The sequence below is a fragment of the Gorilla gorilla genome, chromosome 13 (genome assembly GCF_029281585.2).
Source record: "Gorilla gorilla gorilla isolate KB3781 chromosome 13, NHGRI_mGorGor1-v2.1_pri, whole genome shotgun sequence".
In the NCBI taxonomy this organism is placed as follows: domain Eukaryota; kingdom Metazoa; phylum Chordata; class Mammalia; order Primates; family Hominidae; genus Gorilla; species Gorilla gorilla.
The window spans coordinates 69,128,599-69,156,031 of record NC_073237.2 but is presented as its reverse complement, the minus strand read 5'-3'; the positions used below and the strand labels follow the sequence as shown (position 1 = coordinate 69,156,031).

The 27,433-nt window shown below is 36.5% G+C and overlaps 1 protein-coding gene across 2 annotated transcripts in view; it reads left to right on the top strand.

Annotated features, from left to right (window-relative positions):
* ALDH1A1 (aldehyde dehydrogenase 1 family member A1) overlaps positions 1–27,433 on the top strand; it is a 179,779-nt gene that overhangs the window by 137,711 nt on the left and 14,635 nt on the right. For both annotated transcript variants that reach the window (XM_055351489.2, XM_004048130.5), the window contains 8 exons: positions 2,640–2,744; positions 11,873–12,013; positions 13,872–14,001; positions 15,711–15,772; positions 17,275–17,403; positions 18,756–18,869; positions 23,851–23,953; positions 25,557–25,741. In XM_055351489.2, coding sequence (XP_055207464.1) covers positions 2,640–2,744; positions 11,873–12,013; positions 13,872–14,001; positions 15,711–15,772; positions 17,275–17,403; positions 18,756–18,869; positions 23,851–23,953; positions 25,557–25,741 — 969 coding nt within the window. The remainder of the gene's footprint in view (positions 1–2,639; positions 2,745–11,872; positions 12,014–13,871; positions 14,002–15,710; positions 15,773–17,274; positions 17,404–18,755; positions 18,870–23,850; positions 23,954–25,556; positions 25,742–27,433) is intronic.

The window sequence follows — 27,433 nt, the reverse complement described above, 5'->3', positions numbered from 1 at the left end:
CTGACAATAGAGGATCACTAAAGTATTCTGAGGAGGGCTGTAGATAGAATCTGAGGAAGATTATGATGACAAGGTGAAAATTAAATTTTAATTAGGCAGAGGTAGGGGGCAAAGAGAACAGGGAAAGCTTTTTTATACTTGTATAGAACAAAGTGATACAAAAGGGTACCTAGGGATTATTTGTGTCATTAACAGAAGAAGGAAAGTGTGTGAGAGAGAGGGCTGAGGGACAGTGTGCATGAGCAAGCTTTAGAACTTTGGGGTGAGAGCAGCATAAAGCTAGAGATGACAGTGAGCTGAGTTTGGGACAAGTTGATTAAGTTCTTTCCCAGCCATCCCTTGAGAAGAAAAATACTAAGCTGTAAGGGCATAAATGGAAACACTCTAAGAATAATTATGGGATTCTGTAAAATGTATTTCTGATAGCTAGAGTGTTGATTCACTCTAAGAGACGTTGGGCAAATCAGCACTTTGATCTGAATTTATTTTTCCTCAAGTTGATCTAAGAGCCTAGTGTTTTTTCCCAAAAGATAATACAATGAATTTTATGGTCTTCATCTGTATTCAGTTAATCTTGTTTCTGTAATCTGATAGGGTTTCTTGATACTTCTTCCATCTTTCTCATTTCCCCATATATGTATTTTTGCACATCTAGTCTCTTCATCTGAACAGCTTTGGGCCCCTTTTCCCTTTATTTAGGCATGCCCATGTGTTTTACCATCAATTTCAGGCTAGTACTACAATTCCTTTGAATGCTTCTAACTATACAGGATAATTTTCTTGTATGGAAATAATGCTGTTTTCTTGTATGGAAAATTATATTGGCATGAATGGGCAAACAAGACGGCTTATCCTCTTCCCCATTTTGTAGGAAATCACAAGTGTCATAGAGTATTCATTTGCAGAACATTATAGATCTTATCCATGAGTAGCTGATGGATTATAGATCTTTGATTCAATTAAGTTAGTTATTCAAGAATTTTTTACTGAGGCTAAAATTGCTTGAGGGTTGTTGGACACTGAAGATAGACTGGAAAACCATACACAGCCCTTGATGGAAGGCAGACACTTAAAAATGACTATTTAAAAAGTGACAAATTGTCCAATGGAAGTATAGAGGAGACCAGGGAAGTATATTTTGTCTAAATAATAAATCACAGAATATAGAATGAATTACATTCAGGCATTTAGGGATACATAGTAATATACATTTTATTACTCTGATAGAATTTTAAGCTATGCTAGTGATCACTGGGGAATTTTTAATAAATAAGTAATTTGCATTTAGCATAGTAGCTAATTTAAACCTTGGAGGAGTGTTTCATTACATTCTCCCTCGGGGTTGAACTATTAATAACTTATCTTTAGATATCCAGTAAGAAGGGATGTCTGAATTAGGATATATGTTATAATCCAGCACATATGTCACCTTCCTTTACTCCCTGTGTTAGCTACCTCTGATTCAAAATCGAATAAACTAGTCCATCTTGTCATAAGTCTAACAGAAAGTTATATACTATCCAAGACTGTATTTATGATTGTTTTCATATTTCAAATAATTAGAAATGTGAAAGCTGGCTCCTCAAGAAAAGACAAATTCAGTGACATGAAAGTTAAAACTGAGATGTTTTAAATGACATACTGATGCTTTTAAGTATTTCTATTTTATAGTACACACAGACAAAATTCCATATTTTTTTTTTTTTTTTTGAGACGGAGTCTCGCTCTGTCACCCAGGCTGGACTGCAGTGGCGCGATCTCGGCTCACTGCAAGCTCCGCCTCCCGGGTTCACGCCATTCTCCTGCCTCAGCCTCCCGAGTAGCTGGGACTACAGGCGCCCGCCACTACGCCCGGCTAACTTTTTGTATTTTTAGTAGAGACGGGGTTTCACCTTGGTCTCGATCTCCTGACCTCGTGATCCGCCCGCCTCGGCCTCCCAAAGTGCTGGGATTACAGGCGTGAGCCACAAAATTCCATATTTTTTAGTGCTTACTGTTTCTTTAGTTGCATGTCTATTTCTCATAGTTACCATTAAGAAATCTTGTTCCTGATTTTGTCTGAAGACAACGAAATTACCAGGTAATCTTTTGAAAAGGAGAATAAAACCATATGCTTTTAAAAAGCCAATGAAACAATGTGACTAGCTAATTTTCTCTAAGTGAACTCCTTTTAGAATCCTTTAGCAAAATTCTTTTTTTAACTTTAAAACATTAAAGGATTAGAAAATAATCTCTTATGATTCCAAATCACCAGTAGCCCAAAATGAGGATGTTCAGAATTTAAAGTGGAAAATAGAAGCAATCATTAATAAAGACCAAGCCCACAAAAGCCTTTGCTTTTGCCTCAAATTCATGGCCATTTCAGGTAAAAGCATTGTTTTCTAGATTGTTTTCTCCAGTATGTATTTTCTAGTGTTGAAGTGATTGCATACCTTAAACTTAAAAGCATTATGTACTTCATTTTAGTACATGTCTATGCATGTGAACACAAAATGTCTTAAACAGCCAGAAAGTTTTGAGAGGTGAAGAGATGTGCATCATTTAGGCATGGTGAAATGCTTTAGTTTAAGTTTATGAAAATTTCCAAAATTTGCTGCATATTTAAGCGCCTTGTATGTATTTTCTCTTCATCTCTACAGATCTTCATAAACAATGAATGGCATGATTCAGTGAGTGGCAAGAAATTTCCTGTCTTTAATCCTGCAACTGAGGAGGAGCTCTGCCAGGTAGAAGAAGGAGATAAGGTGAGTTTCTGAACACTAGTTTCATTTTATGCCAGGTTTCTTGGTTTTTTGCCATTCTGAGCTCCTGAAACCCATTGCAAGTTCCAAAAGACATGCCATGAAAATATGGTTTCTGGGGCAGCTTAGGAAAATTGTCTAAGTTGTCCTTGTTACAAAAAAAAAAAAAAAATGCTCTGTAGTTATGTAATAATGATAAACCTGTGCTTCTGGGTGTCATGGTGATTTTTTTCACATCATTTTCCTTTATTTTCAATTGAAATAGTATATATATTTATTTTACAGACTATATAAGAAGGGATTGATCATAGGTTATAAAGGAGAGAAATCTTCAGCTGGGCGCTGTGGCTCAAACCTGTAATCCCAGCACTTTGTGAGACCAAGGCAGTCGGATCACTTAAGGTCACGAGTTCGAGACCAACCTCGCCAACATGGGGAAACACCGTCTCTACTAAAAATACAAAAATTAGCCAGGCATGGTGGCACATGCCTCTAACCCCAGCTACTCAGGAGGCTGAGGCAGGAGAATCGCTTTAGCCCGTGAGGCAGAGGTTGCAGTGAGCTGAGATCATACCACTGCACTCCAGCCTAAAAAAAAAAGAAAAGGAAAAAGGAGAGAAATCCTTTATTCATATGAAATTGTTCTTTTTATGTTGCTAGATAAAACTAAAAGTTATTATAGAACTTTTAGAACAATATATTACTAAGTTATTTTATTAAAAATCACTGCATTAATATTCAACACCTGTAAAAATTATAGAATAACTTAAATTGACTAACAAATTAGAAATGTTGTTATTTTCCAGCTAATAATAGAACAACAAAAACCAATTTTTATTTAGTGAAAATTGTTCTCAAGTTCTAAACGCTATCTTCATTTAAAACTTAAAGCAACCCTATAGGGCAGGTACTATTTTGAGTCATTTTTACAAACAATGATGAGATGGCAGAGTAGAAAGGCTGAGTAATTTACTCAAGGTGACATTGCTAATAAGTAATAACCTCAACATTAAAATGCTGTTCCTCTGACACTATAACCTGTGCCTAGTAGGGCTACTGCTTCACTTCGTGATTATTATGAAAGTAAGATAGGGTTGGCCGGGCGCAGTGGCTCTCACCTGTAATCCCAGCACTTTGGGAGGCCGAGGCGGGCAGATTACCTGAGGTCAGGAGTTTGAGACCAGCCTGACCAACATGGTGAAACCCCACCTCTACTAAAAATACAAAAATTAGCTGGGCATGGTGGTGGGTTCCTGTAATCCCAGCTACTGGGGAGGCTGATGCAGGATAATTGCTTGAACCCGGGGGTCAGAGGTTGCAGTGAGCCAAGATAGGGCCATTGCACTCCAGCCTGGGCAACAAGAGTGAAGCTCCATTAAAAAAAATAAATAAATAGTCGTTCTTATTATGAAAGTAAGATATCCCAGCACTTTGGGAGGCTGAGGCAGGCAGATCACAAGGTCAAGAGATTGAGACCATCCTGGCCAACATGGTGAAACCTCATCTCTACTGAAGATACAAAAATTAGCTGGGCATGGTGGCTCATGCCTGTAATTTCAGCTACTCGGGAGGCTGAGGTAGGAGAATCACTTGAACCTGGGAGGCAGAGGTTGCAGTGAGCCGAGATCGCGCCATTGCAGTCCAGCTGGGTGACAAGAGCGAAACTCCATCTCAAAAAATAAAAAATAAAAAATTAGATAGCATAATATTAAATAAACTTTTTATTCTCCTCCTGACTGAGGAGAGTAAAAAACTTCAGAATATTTATCTGAACACGTAAGTGTTTCTAAGTCTAATTTGAAATGATTTTTCTGCTCTTTAGTTGCCCAGCGGTTACCAAGCTTTAAATTTCTGTAAAGAAGTAATGTTTTATTTTATTATTATTATTATTATTATTATTATTATTGCTGCAGGAAAAGACTACTGGGAAATTAAAGTCAGCAACACCCAAGGATAATATTATTCATGACAATGTGTTTTAGTTAATTGTAGCGATCACATGTTCCTGCCAGTCTCCTGCCCAGTCTTTTCCATTACTTTAGCCCCATTAAATGAGATCACAAATCTCAACGTACTGGGCCATGCAGATACTTATTCCAAGATAGTGACAGACCTGAGGGGGCCCTTTTAGATTTAGGAGAGGCCCTTGGTTCAGATTTCAGTACGATGAAAACAAGTAAGACCGAAGTCTCAAGCCACAGGAGTACGGAGTTCAACCATAGGGGTTAACAATTTGAGAAGTAGAAACAAAATAGAATGATGACAAATGTCACTGCCTTTCAGATTCAGATTTACTCTTTATACTGAAGAGTTCACCAAAGCATAAATTCTCCATTCTGCTTCTCACTGTCTGTGGGAAAAAGTGCACAAACAAAGGTCCTTTATAATATTACTCAACCTTTGTTTATGGCCTCTTTCCCAGGCCACCCCATTAACTTAAGAGTTTCAACTTCATCACGCCCAGTGTCCATCCCCAACAATTGCTTGCTAGTCACTGCCTCTGTACATGTCCACAGTGTAGTCCTCAGGACCTAGTTCAAGTCACCATCTATAGTAAGAGCATAGATTTTCAATGTTTGTACTTAACCTTCTTTGAGATTCTGTTCTTTTTCATGTAAAATGAGGAGATAGAAAATGCTTGAGGAGTTAAATATATAGAGCTCTTCAACGGTGCCAGGCATATCCTAAAGCTTCAGTCATGCCCGGGTTTTATACTTATTTAAAGCCTTCTCTAACCTTCTCAAGCAGACTTACTCTCTTCTGTGTGGTTATAGGACATCGTATTTTCCTGTATTATAACCTTTGTATTATACAGCTATAGGTTAATTTGTCTGAGACAATATGCTTCTTGCAGAGATCAACACTGCATCTCTCATTTATATCCTTGGTTTCTGGATATAGTATATCCTATAAGTATGCTATACTATATTCGCTAGATATACTATACTATAGATATAGTATATTCTATAAATCTATGAAATAGTCTTCTTTTTCATCAAGTGTTGAATTTCCATATATTCCACATTCCTCACCTTAGGAATTTAGTACTAACCTGACTATTGGCTATGGCAGACATTCTCAAAATTTAGTCTGCCTCAGAATGTCCAGGAAGGCTTGTTAAAACACAGATAGCTGAGCCCCACCTTCCCCTAGATTTCACTGCAATAATCTTAGAATGGGACCTGAAAATTTTCATTTTTTATCAATTCTTTGGTAATGCTGATGTTGTTGGTTGGGAAGGAGGTGAGGGAATGCATCTTGAACCACTGAACTAAAGTGTTAAGCTGTTAAGTTGTATCTCCTCTCAAGCGTTAACATTTAACAGGGGTCAAAGAGTTTTGACACCTAAGAAAGTTAGTGATTGAAAACTGTACTGTGGTGATCACTCTGCACCTCTCTGAAATGCTACCAAACCAAAATTGGGCATAGAAATACTGATCATCCCTGGCAAGGTCTATAGGAGCCCCAGAAGCCTGTGCCCTATAAGCCATTCCCAGAAATAAGAGAGAAATTTATTCTTCACCTTTCAAAGAAGAATGAATGCCTTTTATCAGAGACTTCAGGAGATCCACACACCACCACCTCAAATGTTCCTCTAGTTGCTTGAGTGGCTCTAGCAGGCCTGGGAAGGTGAGAAAAGCAATAAAGGGCAAGGACAGAGTGAGCCCTTGAGAGCTATATACTTTCTCTCTCCATTCAAGAGGAAGGCCAGATCTGTTTGCAGTTTGCAACTAACAAACAGAAAAATATTATTGATGTTTTAGTTCTGGAGCCTTGAACATCAACCTTTGCCACTGGGATTAATTTTATTAGGAAAACAAATCTCTGTGCCCAAAGTTCCAGTTGAAACCTTGTCAGGCAGTCTGAGGACTTTTCTTAGTGAAGTTTGTGGGATTTACCTCCTTCCTAAAGTATAGTAAGGGAAAGCTAATGATCTTACTGGAAGCCTTAGAAATGGTTGCCACTGATTTGCTCTGTGCTTCTTGACAATTACTATTGCTCACCCAAGAGATCAAGGATGCTCATTAACATCTACCCAATCTTCAAATCAGGTCACAATGCCAACTGAGTTGGCTGGTCAACTGGTTACTAAAACTAAAATGTTTATGGTATAAACTGTTCATGGTAAACCAGTTTGAACATCTAGCACTCTTATCATCACATTCTTTTTTGAATTATTTTAAAACATATTTTTAAATAATTATTGCTGTTCCCACAATTTTGCCAACAAATGTATAGTAAACTCCGACATTGCTTAGTGAAAGGTACAAATCTAGTAAATTACATAGTCACAGTAAACCTAATATTCTGTATCTGACTCTTTAGATAATGAGCCAAGAGGTTTTAGGGATTTAATTTGTAAGTAGAATGGGGCTAACAATGGGCTATATACCGCCTTTCAATGGTATTATAAAGAAAAGAGGAAGGGCAAGAACAAATGGAGGTTACAAAGCAAAGTACAGATGTGGGTGGGAACTGTTTTCTTTTCACTTCAGTGGTTCTTTTAGGCTATATTGACTAATCCTGAAAACTGCTTTTAATACTAAGGCATGACCTAACAAATAATTGGTGGGGATAAAAGTAAATGTCCATTAAAGTAAGTGCCTTTGACAGGTGTAAAAGTAAAACTGGTCTGATAACTATTTTCTCCATCTCTGAATGAATTTAATATGGAAATGTACCATCTGGGAGTGATGGAAGAGTTCAGTCCTTCCTTAACTGTGCTTTAGGAGGCATTTGATATCTCATCATCATTTGAACTGTCTTTTTACATTCAGCTTGTGGCCCTTACTTCAAAAAAGGAGCATTCTCAGTTCTATAAGCAAAATTGTTATTGATGGTGGCAAATCTGAGTTAATGTACCAAATTGTTTTCTGTTTAATTAAAAAATTATATCCCTGAAAATTCCAGTTCTGAAATAAAAATTTAAAAAATGCTAGTCCTGGAATTAAGAAAACAATAACTCTTAAGTCTAATAGTTTTTGAATAATGTATAAGTTTTGTTGTATCATGGAATCTATTAAAATATGATTTATTATGTAAATGCCAATGTAGTTAAATGAATTATGTAAGGCACCCCTTATATAAAATCAGTACAACATGATGAGTTTATAAAACAGGTAACCAAATTATTCAAAATTTATTTATTGCCCATTGTAGACCCAGAATTGTAAGAAATATTACAGTTTATAAAACAAATAGCAGTATATATTTGTTGCAAAGGAGGTCATTATTAGGGCAGCCTTACAGAGATGTAAGAACTAGATTTTGTAGTCAGATGTGGGATCAAAGGTTGATTCTACTGTCTGCTAGATTTCATATCCATAAGCCATAGTCTATTCATTTATAAACCAAGGCTCATGATACTTAATAGTAATAGTAACTATGGGGCTTTAAAGAACTTTCCTTAGTGCCTGGAGCTTAGTAGGCTCTTAGCTAGTAGCCATCATCAAGCTGGATTAGTCTGGCAAGGTTTTAGGTAGATTGATATTTGAGCTGGGTCTTAAAGTATATATAGGATTTAGAAAGTAAGAGAGTATACTGGTATAATATTCTAGGCAAGGAGAATTACAGACACAAAGGTAAGAAGGAGTTGGGTCAGATAGAGTAGAAAAAATGTAAACACTAAGTTTGGATAGGTGAGATGTGGTCTGAAAATCCTGGGCCTTGAAAACCAGGGAGGACTTTGACCTTGAGATTGTAGATGAAAGGGAACAGGTGTAAACGTTTGAAAGACAAAGTGATAAGATAAAATTATTTGCAGAAGATTAGCCTGGTGATAGTAGCCAAGATAGTTTGAGGAGAGAAGAGAATGAACTTGAGACAGCATTGACAATATGAAATAATAGGGCCTAAAATAGTTCAGAGCAGTGAAAACTGAAAGGAAGGATTAAAATACATTAGAACTTGCTAGGTGCAGCAATACACACCTATAATCCCTGCGTGCCTGTAATCCCACCATGTTGGAAGGCAAAGGCAGCCAGGTTGCTTGAACCCAGGAATTTTAGACCAGCTTTGACAACATGGCAAAACCCCATCTCTGCAAAAAAATTAGGCAGACGGTGGCTCATGCCTGTAATCATAGCACTTTGGAAGGTCGAGGTGAGAGGATCACTTGAGCCCAGGGGTTTGAGACCAGCCTGGACAACATAGCAAGACCTCACCTTTACTAAAAATAAACAATTAGATGGGCATGGTGATGCACTCCTGTAGTCCCAGCTACTCCAGAGGCTGAGGTGGGAGGATCACCTGAGGCTCATCAGGAGGTCTAGGCTTTGGTGAGCCATGTTTGTGCCACTGCACACCAGCCTAGGCAACAGAGTGAATCTCCCTCTATTGAGAGAGGGAGAAATTGCTGAGAGTTATATTAAAATTTAAAGTTTTGACTGCTAGGACAACAGTAACAATTGCCACCATTGAATAATACATAACGTTCTAACATAGAAAATGTTTAAATGTTATCTTATTAATCTTCATTACAACCCTGTGAGGTAACATACCCCAATTTCTTTTCTTCTTTTTTCTTTTTCTTTCTTTTTTTTTTTTTTGTTTTGTTTTGTTTTGAGATGAGGGTCTTACTCTATCACCCAGGCTGGAGTGCAGTGGTGCAATCTCAGCTCCCTGCAACCTGCACCTCTCAGGTTCAAGCGATCCTCGCACTTCAGCCTCCTGGGTAGCTGGGACTACAGGCACACGCCACCACACCAAGCAACATACCTTGATTTTAAAGAAAAGAAAGCTGAACCTTAGAGAAGTCATGCCACAACGTATTTCATGGTTTATAATAATGTTTTGGGGTAGTGATTTGATTGTATGTCTCTCCTGTTCGATTGAATATTCCAAAAGGACAATCTTCTTACTTCCCTCTGCTGTCTTTAGCGGAGGGATGATGAGAATGCTGCAGAGTCGAATATTTATCAAACCTTTAGCTAGAGGGATGAATGGTTAGATGCCTCAAGGTTTACACAGCTAATGAAGAGGAATCAGAATTCAAATCTGGGTTGTTTTCATATCAAACTATATATTAACTAACATTACTGTATTTCTGCATCTGCAAGATTACATATAAGATGTGAGAAAAGGGGGCGCATGATCCAGAGGACATAATCATAAGAACATCTTTATTTATAGCAGCATTCTTTAGGGATGTGCTTTCCATATGGGAGAATTACTTATCTTGAAGCCAGTTCTCCATATCCCTTTGGGAGGCCAAGATCCCTATGATAGCCCATATTTGGCTAAGACCAATAGCAGGACACTGAACAGAAAGATCCAAATGAAAGCTGTGTCATACAGATCTGTTTAAACACAGACCAGCATGTATTTTATAAGCTCTGGTATCCACAGATCATGCTGACAATCTCAGATTTTTGTGGTTTGCTTTTTCTTTTTTTCAAACAGTGCTCTGTAAATTTAGGAAAAAGTTAGAACGTGTGGCATGAAACAATGTCTAAATATAAGCAATCAATGTGATTAACTGAATGCCCCAAATATGCACTGTATATGTATTTCTCAGGAAAGGCAGGCAATAAATACATATATTTTGTATATATCATCATTCTCTGAAAAGTTAGACAGTGAGATATACCAGTGTGTGATGTATTACACTGAAAGAATCTTTGCTTGTAGTCAGTAAATATTATTACTTAATCAGACCAGATTGTGCTTCTAAAATATCTCTCTTGCCCCAGATCATATTATTTTGGTGATAAATACTAGAAGAATAGTTTTTTTGTATTTTAATTCACGGACTTGTAAGTGTGGGTCTTCTTGATTGAATATAGCCTAAGGAGGAGGATGTTAATTTGAGGTCCATTTGAGGGGAAGATATCTCCTTAGATGGGATTTAGCTTAATTGTGTACAATTTTTAAAAAAAATCTAGGGTCATTACTTTTTCTCTCCCCCAATTCTTAAAGGGAATTGTGTCTCCTGCAAAATATTGCAACCTACTGGCCTGTAATATAGCCACTATTTGTGGAGCTATACAATTCCATGTAGTGGCCAGTTCTATGTACAAAAGAACACTGGAATGATATATTCCTTTATGGTGTTTGCAGTAGTAGTAGGTATGTTCTGTAAGAGCTCAGAAGAGGTCTGAACAGGCATCTGCAGGGGAGTGGAGTGGTCAGGGCAATATTTATGACTAAGGTGAATTGCAAAAGAACCAGAGAATATATCTGGTGTAGAAAAACACAACAGAGAAAGAAATTGAGTGAAGGCACTACGAGAGTGAAGGCCAGGAGGCTAGACTGAATGTGGAGTCACTTTACTCTTTGACTTTTACTTGAATTAATGTAGTTTTAAGCCATGCATCTTCAATAAGAAACTGACTTCTTTATCGGATTAGGGATTTAAAAGGATCTCTTTGTACCCAGTTGGGAAATGAGAGGTTGTCACATGCACATCCTACTCTATTAGTTCCACTATTTCTATGCCCTGTTCCCTCTGCACAAGAGGAATGAGCACATGTTTCTAAGGTTTATTCTTCAACAGCAAAGAAAAGTTCTTATTCACCCTTCAATAGGCTCTTCATGAAAGTGGACAGGCTGTTGAGTCACCAGAGACTAAGGAAGATATTCATTATTTTGGATCTTGATCTTGACCTGGAATTCCTGTAACCCAGTCACTAAGAAAGTATAATGTGTGGTAAACAGCAAAGATTCTACAATCAGATGGGCTCCGTTTAAAACTCAGTTCAGCCACTTTTAGTTATTAACCTTGAGCAAAGCTCCCCTCTCTCTTTGCTTTAGTTTCTTCATCTGTAAAACAGGGAACATATTTGTGCCATAAAATTATTGAGAATTAAATGAGCTAATAGGTATAAAGTCATCAGAACATTACTTGAAATAGGGCAAGCACTCAGATGATAGCAACTATTAAAATCATAAAACATTTATATTCTAGGAAATCCAGCATGTGCTAGGTATGTGGAGCTCATCATGTAAAGATTATTCAGCAGGAGTAATTCCAACATACAGTAGTTGAATGTGCACAATGTGTTAGACTTTGGGATAATGGAGACACAGTGCCTGCTTATGAGGCACTACAGTCTATTTTACAGGGTTATTGGCATTAAATTTGCTTGCCTAATATGTTTAGCCTACTGAATTGAATTCCTGTTGACTTACAGGAGGATGTTGACAAGGCAGTGAAGGCCGCAAGACAGGCTTTTCAGATTGGATCTCCGTGGCGTACTATGGATGCTTCCGAGAGGGGACGACTATTATACAAGTTGGCTGATTTAATCGAAAGAGATCGTCTGCTGCTGGCGGTGAGTATTATCTAAGCTGGATGGGTAGCTAGAGCTCTCAAAAGCATTCAGCGTTTGAAATGGCAAGTTGTTTTGATTTTAGGGATCACTATATGCTCTCTACAAACAAAATGAAAACTTTTTTTGTCCCAATGAATAGGCCCCTTAACATTGAACTATTCTCAAATAGTAATCTGCATTTCAATTCTGGATGATGTTAATTTCTGCTCCCATAATAGATTCTACAGTCTAAACTTTGGCAAACCCAAGTTAAACCAAATTTTAGAAATTTCTTTACCTTGAAACTTCTCAGAGGCTTTAATAAGATCACATGAAGTTTGAGTCTCCTAGAATGATATATTAGGTTTATTCAAGCATTTGACCACTGAGCTCTTTTGATGGAAAAACTCATGTTTGTTAAGGGTGCCCAAAATATTTCTCTAAAATAAATCTTATTTCTCATTAGTCTAGCTCACTAAGATATTTAATAAATGGCTACTTTTTTTCTTCCTGAAATGTGTCTGTTCACAAGGGTCATAATTAAATGATGTTCTTTTTACAGGTGAAAGAGGCAAAAAATAAAAAAAAATCCAATTATTAATGTGGTTTATCAAAATCATGTTTTTATGAATACTTTTTTTGTTTGTTTATGTTTTAGCAGTTGGATGAGTCAGAGCATAATATAGTTGGGGGAGGGTATTTCCTTGTTTTTGTTGTCTCAATTGGGCATTATGATGAAGCCAATTTAACAGAAACCAATACCAAGATCAGGTTTCAAGCAAATTTCATCTTTAGAATCTGAAAGTGGCAGTAACAAAGAAGTCTACATTTTAAAAAATCAACATTAGCATGTATGGTTAATAGCAAGTATGGTTAATCAAAGGACCATTTATTACTCAAATATTCAACATAATTTGAAATACACAAAAATTCAGAATGAGCAGCTATATGCAATAAAACTATAGTAATAAAAATGGCCTGTAGGAAGAAAGCAGAAAATGCTAAAACTTGGCTTTTCTCAATTATCTGATTTGTTGACTGCCTGTCAGCATAAGATCCTATGGAGAGAAAAGTACAGGCATACAAAAGTCACATTGTTAAATTTTGACATGATAGAGAGTGTAGTACAGAAACAAATAGCTTTAACAGTTCATCACCTGTGCATTTCTGCCAGGTAACCACCCCAGCAGAATATTAGATCTCAAAGAGCTTAAGGTCCTGCTTAAGAAGAGAAGCCAAAGGGGAGATAGGTCATCTTATAATGGTTAGGGCACTTGACTAGAAAATGTTGAACTTTACCTGACCATTAAAACGGCTATTATGACAATAATGGCAACACTGGTAGTTTCCTAATTAAAATTCTGCTGAAGGAAATTCATGGATGAAAAATCCAGGCATTACTTAAGTTTGTGTGAGTAGACTGTGTATATCCAGATGGAATGTAAAAATTAAAAATGATTACTGAGGCATCATTAATAGTCACTGACACTAAGTTGTCACCCATAGTTGATTACAAAATAAGAGAAATCTTGTTGGAATTCTGATAGGACTTAGAAGACTAGGTTTCATTCTCAGATGTTATGTGTATATCAAATTGTGACCTATTCCTAGAAAGCTGGTTAGCAGGAGAACATTCAGAATGAGACAGAAAGAGCACTGGGATTTAGAAATCAGAATCTCACTACCCTTTGTGCCCAGATCTTGCTATTTGACCTAAAGGAAGTCATTTTAACTCTTAAAAAGTGGAGGTTAGACAAGATGACAAGATTTCTTCTATTTCAAAAATTCCCTAGCACATGATTGCTGAAAATATTTACTATATATTTTTAATCTAAAACTTTTATGGAATTTTAGATTTGGTGTTTGACATGTTTTTCAGACAATGGAGTCAATGAATGGTGGAAAACTCTATTCCAATGCATATCTGAATGATTTAGCAGGCTGCATCAAAACATTGCGCTACTGTGCAGGTTGGGCTGACAAGATCCAGGGCCGTACAATACCAATTGGTAAGTATCTCTGAGAAACCACTAATGGTGAGGATAGGAGCGAGGAGTTTACTATAGAGCTGAATAATTTCAAACTCTCCCTTTTAAAGATGTCAACCAAATAAGGCAAAATTATTTTCCTCTTGACTTTGAGACAACACAGTTTTCAACTTAGAAGTTCTATTAAAATTCATAAAAGGTCTTTTAAAGTTGTTTCAGCATAATCATGAAGATAACATTATAGATATTTTAGAAAATGTCAAAGTAACATTCCTTTGGCAATAATTACTGATCTGAGGCAATTGCCTCTCTAAGGTCCCAAACTTTTTAAAGCTGACCTCTGAAATTATTTATTTGGGTTTTATTCCAATACTGACATTTATATCCTTTCTGTAATGTAATTATTTAAGCCTCTTTACATGTTCCAGTATAAGTCAGTTATGGTCATCTGTGCCTGGTCAAACTCAGTGTAGTTAGACCAGACTAATCAAACAAGCCAGTTCACACGGACTCGTTTCAAATATCTTCAAAGCAAGATGGGACTGCGTTTGCAGCCTAAGTTAAGGGTTTGTGTGTGTGAATCTGTATGTATGTGTTATTTTAGTGGGGTATGCACATAATGGAGTAGAACTACTAAAGATATTTCATGCGAAACATGAAAACACACACATTTAGGAAACAGTATGGGTGGAATTTAATTCATGCAAACCTATGAACTTTAGGAATACAATACCCTCCAGGACTGGCCCTGATGTGCACTTCCAATCCAATTGGAGCATCCAGGAGGTCAGAAGTGATAGCAGAAAGTTGAGAGGAGGGTAAGACCTCGGTGGTACTAAGAAATGTGGCTACTTTAGAACTGTCCTACTTTACTCTGGGACAAAATGGTAGAAGTCACTTAAAACAAAAATAGATCTTGATGAAGAGAGTTCTTGCTGAAGCCAGGAAGCTTCTGTGGGAACTAGAACAGAATTGAATGTAAAGCATAATGTATCTCTCTAGATGACCACATTAAACTTCGGGGCACATAAATTGGTCAAATTTAGATTGAAAATAAATGTCTTATACTCCTGTCATTTTCTTCACGTATTTAGAGAATTTGCTATTATTGTTTGGTAGGCAAATAAAATACATTTTAGAACAAATCAGTAGGAAAGCCTTATTACTCACAGGGAGATTTTAATTCTACTGTTTTTAATTTTACTATTTCTAAAAATTATATTATAACCTTTAAAAAGAATTCTCTTTTTGGTAGAACTTTGAGCTACCAGAAACAAATTAGAATGTGGTTCTTCTCTTCACCAGAGACCTCCTACTTCCTTTCTCGTCCCTTTTTTATAACACTTAGAGAATAAAGATAATTTTCAAATCAGGCCTCCTAGAAGATGAAAGGTGGAATTAATTATCTTTCAGATTTTTTCCAATTTTGCATCTTTGATTTCACCTAACTCAATTTTATGGTTCCTATCATTTCAAATTACTATTTTAGGGCTTCACTTACCATTTTGTGAATAGTTGGAGATATAGATGGTCTCGATCTCTTGACCTCGTGATCTGCCCGCCTCAGCCTCCCAAAGTGCTGGTATTACAGGTGTGAGCCACCACGCCTGGCCAGATATATGTTTTTAAAATTATTGTCTACACCTTTCTCTCACATCAGCCCCCAACCACCATTTTGTGAATGTCAAATACATTTGTTTATATATCATTGTGTGTTTTTTATTTTTCAGATGGAAATTTTTTTACATATACAAGACATGAACCTATTGGTGTATGTGGCCAAATCATTCCTGTAAGCTTTTCTCCTATATAATTCTCAATTTTAAAAAGAAGAGTTCTTATTCTATCTAATGATGAAGCTTTCTCTAAAACAGATGGATGCTTATGTATTTGTTAAATGTGGAGTAAATGTAAGATTTGTTGAACTTGGTCTCCCTGTGACTAAACTTCTTGCATATGAATTAGGTAGTCCGAAAACCTATCTATATTCTGGCATATCTCTTGAGAATGTTTTAATACTACATCATCCATAAATGTTAACCCTTTACTCTATGGGTTGTTTTTTTAAAAGTTGTATTATGTACTCTTTATAAGAGCCATGCTTTACATGTATATGGCAAGGTGCTCTCCACTGCACATCTGCAGGATAGCATTTTAGTGGAATGTAGTGGGGCCTACTATTCTCCAACGCACTTTCTCATTGAGACATCTAATCATGCAGAACAGTAGCTCCCAGAGTGTTCAACTCATGACACACATTTTTTAATCAAAATGGAAAAAAGAATACCACAGGCGTTTGAAGCACTGCATGGAATATATTGTACCTTTAGATAAGAGGCTCAGATCCTCCATATTCCTGTTAGAGAAAAGTAGCCTTTTTAAGAGGATTGTGAAGATTTTTTAAGCCCAACAAACAGGAGACTATCTAAATGATTTTATTTTAACTGACATGCTTTAAAAGGCCAAACAAAATAATGGTAGCGAAGTCCTTATGTGAAGAAATGGTCAAGACTTATCTTTTGCTCCAATGAGATTGAAATATATTCATATCAATATTTTAATGAAATAGCTTATTAATTCAAAAGTCCCAATAAATAGATAAAAACTATATAATTATGAACACTGATAACAGCTGATATGTACTACGTGTCTATGCTAGACCAGTCATTGTGTTGAGCCCCTGGCCCTCTTTCTTGGTTAATCCTCAAGACAGCCTTCTGAGGCAGAGAGGACTATTGTCAGCACTCACAGATTATGAAATCAGATACAGAGAGCACGTAACCTGTGTGAGTTCACATGGCTGGTCAGTGATTGAGCTGAGATTTGAACCCAAGTACTTGGCCTCTGGACCCTGGACATCTTTGTCTTTAGCAAGGTATTTTTCCTGGAAATAAATCTACTAAATAATATTATTGGGTAAATAATTACAATAAATGACTTATGGAGAAGGAGAGTAATCATCCTTTTTAAACATTTTTAGATAACTTACAGTGTGCTCCATAATAAGCCAAACCATGCAGTGATTTTTTTTTTCCTGGTAGAAAAAGAACTCAACAGCACTTGATTAAATTTTGAGGTTCTCTCCTATTTCCTTCTCATATCTCATATCTGGTTTATTCAGAGCGTTTTAGCATTTACTAGTTGCTTTTAGCAATGAAGTATAATATGCCAGATGATTTCACAAAACTACGCAATTATTACATAACATCTACAGGGGGTGTATAATGTGGAAGTTGGATTAGCAAATATGCCTTTTGCAATACAAAGAATCTATTGTTACATATTGCTTTCTAGTGGAATTTCCCATTGGTTATGCTCATTTGGAAGATAGGGCCTGCACTGAGCTGTGGAAACACAGTGGTTGTCAAACCAGCAGAGCAAACTCCTCTCACTGCTCTCCACGTGGCATCTTTAATAAAAGAGGTAAGTCTCCTGAAATCAAAATATGCACAAGAACTCAAGAATCCTAAATTACAATAGGAAGACCTCATTTGTTGCTACTATAAAGTACATTATTTACAGATGGCTCCTGTCCAGTGGGGGGAATACATTTAGCATGACTGCTGGCTGCAATTTCTGGCAGTCACCCCAAATTCATCTCTGCCCAAATGCAGACAGGAAGCCAAACACAAAGGCTTGGTGTCAAACAGTCAACTTGGGATCACATTTTTGCTTCTTTGTCCAACTCTCACGAACATAAATTCATGTTGAAATTAATGTAGCATTCTTTCAAATGTTGAAACATTAAGTTGGTTTGTACCTGCCACTGATGGCCTAGTGTTTTCTGCAAAATTGTGTAAACTAATCTATGTAAGGTTGAAAGGGCCTCTATGCCAATATGCTTGTTTGTAATATTGGGCCACATTATTTCCGAACACTTTTCAATCTATTCACGAGTGGATATGTTTATATTCAGTTTTCTATTATGAGTTCCTCTGCATTTATCTTCCTGTTCAAAAACAGTAAAAGAGCATGTAAAACATTTTCATCAGCTATCTAGATTGTGTTAATATACTTGCAAACAATTCATTGTCCTTTTTTCTTCATCTTACCAAATCTTAAAAAATAAATGTTAATCACTAGAAACTTAAAGTTATGAAACTGAACTTATCTTTTAAAGATATTATTTATTGAAATTAAAAACAGGGAAAAGAGATGTCAAAATGAAACATTTCGATGCAAATAACATGAAATTGTAATGTGCCCAACTCAGTTCCCATGCCTTCTACCTGAATTCTTTAATGAAGATTGAAATCAACCTGTGATGTTGAATCATGAATGGGATGACAGTATTTACTTAACAATTTACTAAGTAATGCCAATGGGAATTTGCAACTCAGCAGTTATGCCCTCAACAATCAACAACAGCTAGGAACTAAAAAATGTGAGATCCCTTCAGCTTCTTATTTTTGCTGATGGGAATAATAAACATGTTACTTACTTTCTACATAAGTAACTTACCAAACACTTTTTTATATACAATCTTTTTGAGTTAGCATTATGAAATTTGAAAGAGCCATCACTGGAGCAATGATTCATAGCGTATGGACTTACCCTGACAAGAAATTGTCCCTCAATAATGCAACCCTTCAAGTTATTCTCTTATGTGTACTTAGAAATGACATAATAAGACTAAAGAATAGAGCCAGTTGGGTGAATTATTTTTTTCTAGAGCATCTCATAAGGTTGGCATTAAGAGACAATCTCAATCCCCTACTCTCCTCCTTTTTGAATTAAATTCTTATATTGTAACTTTTAAACTTTTTATCTTTTAGGCAGGGTTTCCTCCTGGAGTAGTGAATATTGTTCCTGGTTACGGGCCTACAGCAGGGGCAGCCATTTCTTCTCACATGGATATAGACAAAGTAGCCTTCACAGGATCAACAGAGGTAATATTATTTACTCAGGGCAAAAGTTAAGAATGTCTGCATTGCCAGCTATGAAGTATGTTTTATGTAACTATTTTTGAGCCAACAATTTTAAAACAAAAACTCTTTTTAATGATTTGTTATTTATTTTAGCCTTCAAACATATGGATAGAATATAAGCAGATGTAGTTTGAATGACATGATGCACCTATTTAAAATCAGAATGAGAGTAAACTATTTTTAGTATGTTCATTACTTTCTCTGATGAGAAATATGGCTGCTGAGACCTTGTCATATTATTAGGAAGATTTATAATAGAAAATTAGGCCATAGTGATTTGTATGAATGAATATGATTTTATCCTATAGGTTATGAAAATTAAATAGTAGAGTCTCACCCTTTGCACCTTATTTGGGGTTGTCTTTCTCCTGGACACTGTGAAAGAGAGCCAGAAACTCAGCTTCCCTCAGTGGTACCTAAACTAACTTTTCTGCCTCTCTGGCTTGAGCTTGACCATCCTAAAGGTTAAAGAAAAAGACCCCAACCACAAAGGAGAAGTGGCGGGCAGGAGGGAGAGCAGACTAGAAGGTGAAGTTTGGGAAAATAGATCCCCATTTATTGATGATGTTCTATCCTAAGCAAAAGAAAGTGGTGGAAGCATACTATACCATGCAAAAAAAATTATTGAGTCATTCTATTAAATTATGTGACTTTGTTAGATGCTCAGTGCAAAAATGTTATTCATTGGTACACAGTATAGACAGTGAAGAGTGAGCTTCACTCCATCTTAGAAAGCTGCTGACAACAAGAGACAAGGCAGGGTGTGATAAGGTACTAAGGTATGTACAAAATGCTGTAAAAAAGGTTCACAAGAAGGAATGATGATGTCCAAATGGGTACTAGAACTAGCTCTGGGTTTTGAGGAATTGTTACTTTTTTAACTTCCTGGAAGTTGAGAAGCAAAAAAGACATTCCAGATAGTGTGGTGAGCATAATTTGATTATTTTATAATCTTAATTATTTACTCCAATATAAAGGCAAATTTACATAGCAAACAGAAATGGTGGAAAATCAAACTTTATTTTTCATGGTCTTTTTAAAATGAAGTAAATAAATATATATATGTCTTCTTTGTTTTTCACAGACGTAGAGTAAAAAAAGTTTGCATTCTGCAAGTCCCTAATTGAGATAGGGAAAAGCAAACCCCACAGTCAAGATTTATTGTAGACAGAACAAGTGGGAATGTTCAAGATATGGCAATACATTTAAAAATGGTGACACCGCAGGTTGAAATCATACCAGAGGAATAAAGGTGAAAATTCCTCAGGCTAGAATTCTAGACCCTCCCCAATAGGGAATCCATGTACCTGTTGAGGTCTGTCCAACCCATGGCCAGGGATGGCTTTGAATGTAGCCTGACACATTTTTTTTTCATTCTCATCAGCTATCTTTACTGTTAGTGTATTTTTTGTGTGGCCCAAGACAATTCTTCTTCCCATGTAGCCCAGGGAATCCAAAAGATTGAACAACCCTGGTCTAGATCCTGTGCCTACTCCTTCTCCAGGTCATCTGGACCAGGAGCTACTGTTTGCTGATCTCATCTTCAGCATCAGTTTGTCTTCGCTCATCCATTATCCCCTATAACATTGGGGGAGCACTTTACCTACCTTAAAAAAATCCCTGGAGATTAAAAGTGTAGAAAATATCTTGGTTTAAATTCTGACTCTACCCCTCCTAGCAGTGTGTCTTTAAAAAGTTAAGTAGCCTTACTAAATTTGAGTTTCTTCATTTGTAAAATGGAGATGAGATCAAATTTACTGAGTTGTACAGAATACAATTAAATGAGCTAATGAGTAGTAAAACATTTATCACCCTACTGAGCGCTCAGTACATGCCATATTTCCTCTTTCCTCCCATACTTTTTAATTTTGCACACTAGTTTACACAATGTGAGAAAAAAGCTTCCTGTCCCAATATTTCTTTTTCTCCATCTCTGCCACTCTGCCCCATCTCTTCCTGATTATTCCATGTGTCTTTTCATTCCCCCAGGCTTTTAGTTCATCCTTGGCCGTAACGTACTCTAAACTTGCCCCCACACGTTCCCTCTCTGGCTTTCTCCTTGCCTCTACAGTCCCAGGAGCAGAGCAGCCTAAATTTTAAAACACCCCATCTGAGTTCCCATTGTCCACCACATATAATAACAGTGCATGCTTATTGCCTTGTGTGTCCCTCTCTCTTGCTGATTATCCTCAAAGACAGTCTTATTCATTGTTATCTCCAGAAACCATCACAGTAAGAAATTCTAAATAAGTATTAAAGAATTAAATGTGAATAACACGATTTTAGGAGCCACAAAACCCATCATACTTTCAACTCCTGAAACTTAGTTCCATACTCCCTGGAACTTCTTTCTGGATTTTCTTTTAGCTTCACATTTGTTGCTTGGCAGATATTAAAGAACTTGATAAATGTCATGAAAGAGGCAAACAATAGACTGTATCCTTTGTGTTCATTGTAGCAAAGACCCTCCATTCTAACAACACTTTTGGCAAGGTAAGAATTTTTTTTTTTTTTTTTTTTTTTTGAGAGGAGTCTTGCACTGTCACCCAGGCTGGAGTGCAGTGGCATGATCTTGGCTCAAGCTCCACCTCCGTGGTTCACGCCATTCTCCTGCCTCAGCCTTCCGAGTAGCTGGGACTACAGGCGCCCACCACCACCCCCGGCTAATTTTTTGTACTTTTAGTAGAGACGGGGTTTCACCGTGTTAGCCAGGATGGTCTCGATCTCTTGACCTCATGATCTGCCCGCCTCAGCCTCCCAGAGTGCTGGGATTACAGGCGTGAACCACCACAATATCCCATTAGATTCATATAAAATAGAACTCTACCCACATTGTGCAAGACATAATAAGTTAGACCATTTTCATGAGCATTTGCTACTTCTGCTCCACATGGCAATGCCACAGTATCATGGAATACACTGTTTAGCCATAGTCTTAATAGTTCTTATCTTTTCTTCATTGCATACTCCTTTGAGAAAAATGATAAACGTTTACTTTTCTCCAAATAAGGGAATGAAATCATGAGACAAAAATTAATGTCTCTTTGTTTTGACTTTAGCTAGACTTTTGGGAAAACTCAAGCCTTTTATTTGCCATCTAAACTTGTGCTAAGCAAAAGTGTAGCCTTTCTTTCTCATTCATACTTCTAACCATTCTTCATCCTAGTTCTTTTGACGTTTGTAGCTTTTACAAAAATATATTTGATTTTATTACCTTCTCCAAGGCAAAAGTTATCTACTTTAATGGAGTTACTTCAGTAAACCTAAATTAAACAAATAAAAAAAGTTCAGAAAGAATTTAGAGAAATCAAAGGGTGACAGGCAAGTAAATTTTTTATCTACAAAATTAAAAACTCCTTAACATCTTAAATGAAAATTCAGTTTCTGAAAGTGGTCATAAGAAGTGTGTTATAGAATGGCATATAAGAGAAATTTCAGACAGGATTTCCCTAGTGCAATCTCCTTTTAATTTATTTTTTATTAATCTTTTAGGGGTTTGATTTAGAAGCATAAAATATTTAAATAAGATGAAAACATTAGCATATTAATGCCCTATTCTGTAATGCACAGTAGCAGTTAGTTCAGTAACCACATAAAATCTAAACATACGCTCACGAAACATCTATTTCTCTCTTGTTCAGTTGGGATAAAAACTTTTTATTAAAATCTGACATGCGGAGTAAAAAAAAAGAATCCTAGAAAATAAAAGAAGCAAAATAGTGAATTGCCTTTAAAAAAGAAAGGCAAAGAACATGTTGGTGGATTAAGGCTGCCATACAAATAATAAAAAAGAAATAATTGTAGAACCAGCCAAGTTTTTAGAGATAGAAAAACCAGAAACAACTATAGTAAATAATCTTGATGGGAAGTGATCCACAAAGGAAAAAATAATTGAAAACAAAATCTTCCTCTGAAAAGAGCAAACTAGCATTAAAGAAGAAACCAGAACTGTAGGATTCCAGCTAACTGAAGTAGCTGCACAGATCCCATTTCTTTCATCCAGTTCCACTGTTCAAAGGTGTGTGTGTTGGGTGGGAAGACAGAGAAAGAAAGAGATAGAGAGACGACAGTCAATCCGCAATTAAATGAGCCTTCTGTCATAGATACTAATGAGGAGAGGTATGCAGTGATACGTTATTGTTACTGCTACCACAGAGTTAACAATCTGTTTGGGAAATGTATTTCTATACAAATGATACAATCTGGATCAGACTCTGAAGGAGACTTCATGAGGTTTTTTGGGAGACTAGAAAAAGAAATGGTCCTGTCATTTCTTCCAGCATCTGACCTAGTGTCATCAGAGAAGGATTTAAGGAGAAGCTAAGATATGAGCTGGACCCCTAAGAAGAATAGAACTTGAAGGCAGTCCAGGTTGGGGTGGACAAATAATGAGAAGAAGGATGAGATTCAAGAGGTAGTGAATATGTCAGTTTGACTGGATAGAGTTATCTGGATGCCAGAAGAGGGATAAAAAATGAAATAGCTAAGTTGCGACTGGGTCATGATAAGTCTGATCAATCTGTAGAAAGATGATATTCTGATTAAAATTAAAAATAACCTCCGTAGCCATCAATATCACTTATCCGTGTTCTATATCTCTGCTTTCTTGCTGATGAAAAATCAGCATTTTTCTGATTCCTTTTACGTCTGTATGCTTGGATGAGGGAGCTTTTCATATCTAAAAGTGCCAGATCTTTAAAAATGCCATTTGCCAGAGAATCACTTGAACCCGGGAGGCGGAGGTTGCAGTGAGCCGAGATTGCGCCACTGCACTCCAGCCCAGTAGACAGTGTGAGACTTCGTCTCAAAAAAAAAAGCCATTTGGTGTTTCTCCCAAATGAAATTTTACGGTGGCACAAACATCACATAAATTTAGAATGCCAAAGAAACGTGTGTTCATGAGAGCAGGGTAAGCCTCCTCCTTTGTAATGCTCCCTTTCAGGTTGGCAAGTTGATCAAAGAAGCTGCCGGGAAAAGCAATCTGAAGAGGGTGACCCTGGAGCTTGGAGGAAAGAGCCCTTGCATTGTGTTAGCTGATGCCGACTGTGAGTAGAAGCCACTTTGTTAACTTTTCGTCCTTCATCGTTTTTGGTGTCTGATAATGCCAAAAGTGAACTTGAACTTTACAAAAAAAAAAAAAAGCATTTGCTTCTAACATCAAAGTGTAAAGAGTCCAAAATTACTCTTGAAAATCTCTTAAATCATCCTAAAGTTATAACACATAGATAATAGACACAATTTCTTCCTCGTTTAGAATAGATTGCTATTTCCTCAGCTGAACCCTAGATGATGTAAACATTTTGCATTTAAGTGCCATGGTGTATTTTTTAAATTCCGTATCTGTGATTATTAGCATTTCATTGAGCTAATGAGATACTCCAGAATGGGACTTGGATTGAGACCAACTGAGGAGACAGCAGTTTCACATTTGCCCTCTCCCTTCACTCTGGGTCATACACTCATTAAATGAAATGATCAGAAGAAAATTATACCTAATATTTAAATATTTTTTCCTAGCAAGTATAGTGGAGTTTATGTATATTAAACCTACAAATTTGATATAACCCCACTATATAATATTTTAGGTTCATTCTGATTATATTACCAAGTAGAATCTCCCAATTATTTCCTAAATAGAAGTTAATTAGCAGAAATGCATGGTCAAACATTCTTTTTTCTTTCACAACTGCATTATCTGTTAGAGGCTGTAAATACAAATGGTTCATGGAATTAGCCTATGTTGCTGTTTTGATCTTAATTGAAGTATTTTAGAACACACTACCTTATGAAATATTCTATAAACATGACAGATTTCTAATTTTACTAAGACTGTCTACAAACTGCTTCTGCTACAACTTAAGCAGATGTAATTAGTTCACAAAATAAATAATAATCATACCCAGTTGCTATAACATTGAATTGAATCTTCAGCATTTCGAAAATTCAAATGCAAAGAAAATTTTATTCTTGTTTAGAGTCCACTAAGGAAGCAACCTATTTCTTCCTTTTAATGCACATTTTATCACCTAAAATAAATAAGAGTTTATAGGCACATATGAAATAATATGGTATACTTTAGATAGATTTTGAAAATTTCTTTGCTGGAATAAAATCATAAGGTGAGTGAGTGATTCTGAGTATTAGTGTTTTTTGTTACTTTTTAGTTGTTTTTGTTTCATTTTGTTTTTCTTTCCCACAAAGATCACATTTCCTGTTGAGTAGAGTATTTAAGAATCTTTTGAAATTATTTAATTCGATAGACATGTCAGGTTTTTTTAATTATCTGTTTAAAATCTGGGGCCTGAAAGAAATAATCACAATCATCTAATTATACAATTGGAGATATTTATATAAATCATTTCCAAAGAGATTTGGTCTCATGATCAAATCTACATTCTTGGTGATGTCCATATTAAAGTTGTAATAGTAACCACTATTTTTTCAGATTCTGTATGTTGCTATTTTTTCCATGGCAAATGCAGGATCAGAAAGATTAATTTGCCACCTGGCTGGTAGGAGGTAAACTATACTGAGCCCATGTCTGACTACACAACTCATGATTTTTCTTTATCTCCATGTTGCCTCTGAGAAACATATAAAATATATAATTTTTAGAAAATATCTTTAATGTGAATGTCTTCTTCGCAGTGGACAATGCTGTTGAATTTGCACACCATGGGGTATTCTACCACCAGGGCCAGTGTTGTATAGCCGCATCCAGGATTTTTGTGGAAGAATCAATTTATGATGAGTTTGTTCGAAGGAGTGTTGAGCGGGCTAAGAAGTATATCCTTGGAAATCCTCTGACCCCAGGAGTCACTCAAGGCCCTCAGGTAAGTATAAAATAGAAAGGATAGCATTTTCAGGGCACAGGAATAAAGTATCCTCTTTAGACCTAGATTTTATTGAGTAAGATTACTTCCCATCTGCACACCTTCCTAGGTGACAATGCTGTGCCAGTTTGGTGATTAAAAGCAATCTAACTCCCAGTGATAATGAAATTATCCTGTTTTTGTGTTGCCCAGTTTTCATGTCTAGAAACAGTTTACCAGCCATGCTGGGAATTAAAGACATGAGGAAAAATAACAAATGTTCTAAATTTTTGGCTTTTCTCAATCTGCACACCTCTTGATTCCTATATACAGTTCTCTGTCCACTTTGAAGTTCCTATACATTCCTACCATTTTTTCCTCCTGAATCCTTCATCTCAACTGCCATCCCACAGTTATAACCAGCACTCCCCTAAATCCTCTGCAAGTCATCGGTTACTCTGACCCTCTAATCGTAGCATGGGGTCCTAAAATGTCCTGAGTTTCCTTTGTGGCAAACTTCGTATTTCAGTTGTTAAAGCCCAATTATTGCCCTAGGCACTCAGTTTTCTTTGTAGACTTTATTATCAGTAAAGGTCTCTCTCTCTCTTATCCAAAGATCATCTTTCCCTCTTCTTTGCATAGTTTTCTGTTCATTGTTTGTTTAAGCTTCTGGATCTTTGGTTGTGAATTTCTTCCTGCCCTTTGGGTCTTATTCTAGAGCAGTGTTTCTAAACTGGGGCAATTTTGCTCCCCTCACCCCGGGGACATTTGGCAATGTTTAGGGATATTTTAAGTTGTCACTACCTTGGTGAGAAGCGGTGGCTCTACAGGCATCTAGTGAGTAGAGGCCAGAGATGCTGCTAAACATCCTGCAGTGACCAGGACAGCCCCATGACAAAGAATTATCTGGCCCAAAATGCCAACAAGACAACTGCCGAGAAATCCTGCTCTGGAGTCTAGACATTAAGCTTAGAGGCTCTGTTCTTTCACAATAAAGGTTTTACACTGATGCGTGCTGTCAGTTTGAAACCAAACACTATTCTTGACTCATTCACTAAGCCAAAAGTAAATTCAATTAACTAAAAGTTAGTGAATGTTGCTAACAGCTAAAACTTGAGATGGGTACCTGGCAATGCCAAAAGGAACAAAGAGGACTTGATCCCGGACCTCATGGAGTTTACAGTCCAAGTAAGTTGGACAGTCTTGGATTTTCCTGTTCATCTCAAGACATCCAAGTAGGAAAATCTTAGGACTTAGGCAGTGCCACATATTGCAATCTAAAAGCCCTAAAATAAGCGGCAAGTGAGGTAATACTTTGTTTTATCTTAATCCCATTATATTTTGTATTTGTCTTTGAGTTTAATGAGTACTTAAAAGTAGTTGCCCTTTTTTTCATATTTGGTATATGGATGCCAAGAGATATATTCAAATCAATTTTGACTTGGTCTCCCATTTCAAAAAAGAATGGAATTCTACATTTTCTGTTGTGATTATTTATCTATCTAACTAAAAGTGAAGCACTTTTCTTATTTTATTGATGGAATGATGGATGATTGATTGGTAGATCTGAAGAGAGGAGAGAATACCTAAGATACCTAATGCCTAATTGTTGGGCAGTACTTTCCTCCATTAGGACATCTTCACAATTCAACCAAAGGCTCAAAAATTGAGCTGGAAGACCTCATTGGTTTTAAGATAAGGAAGTTAAAATAG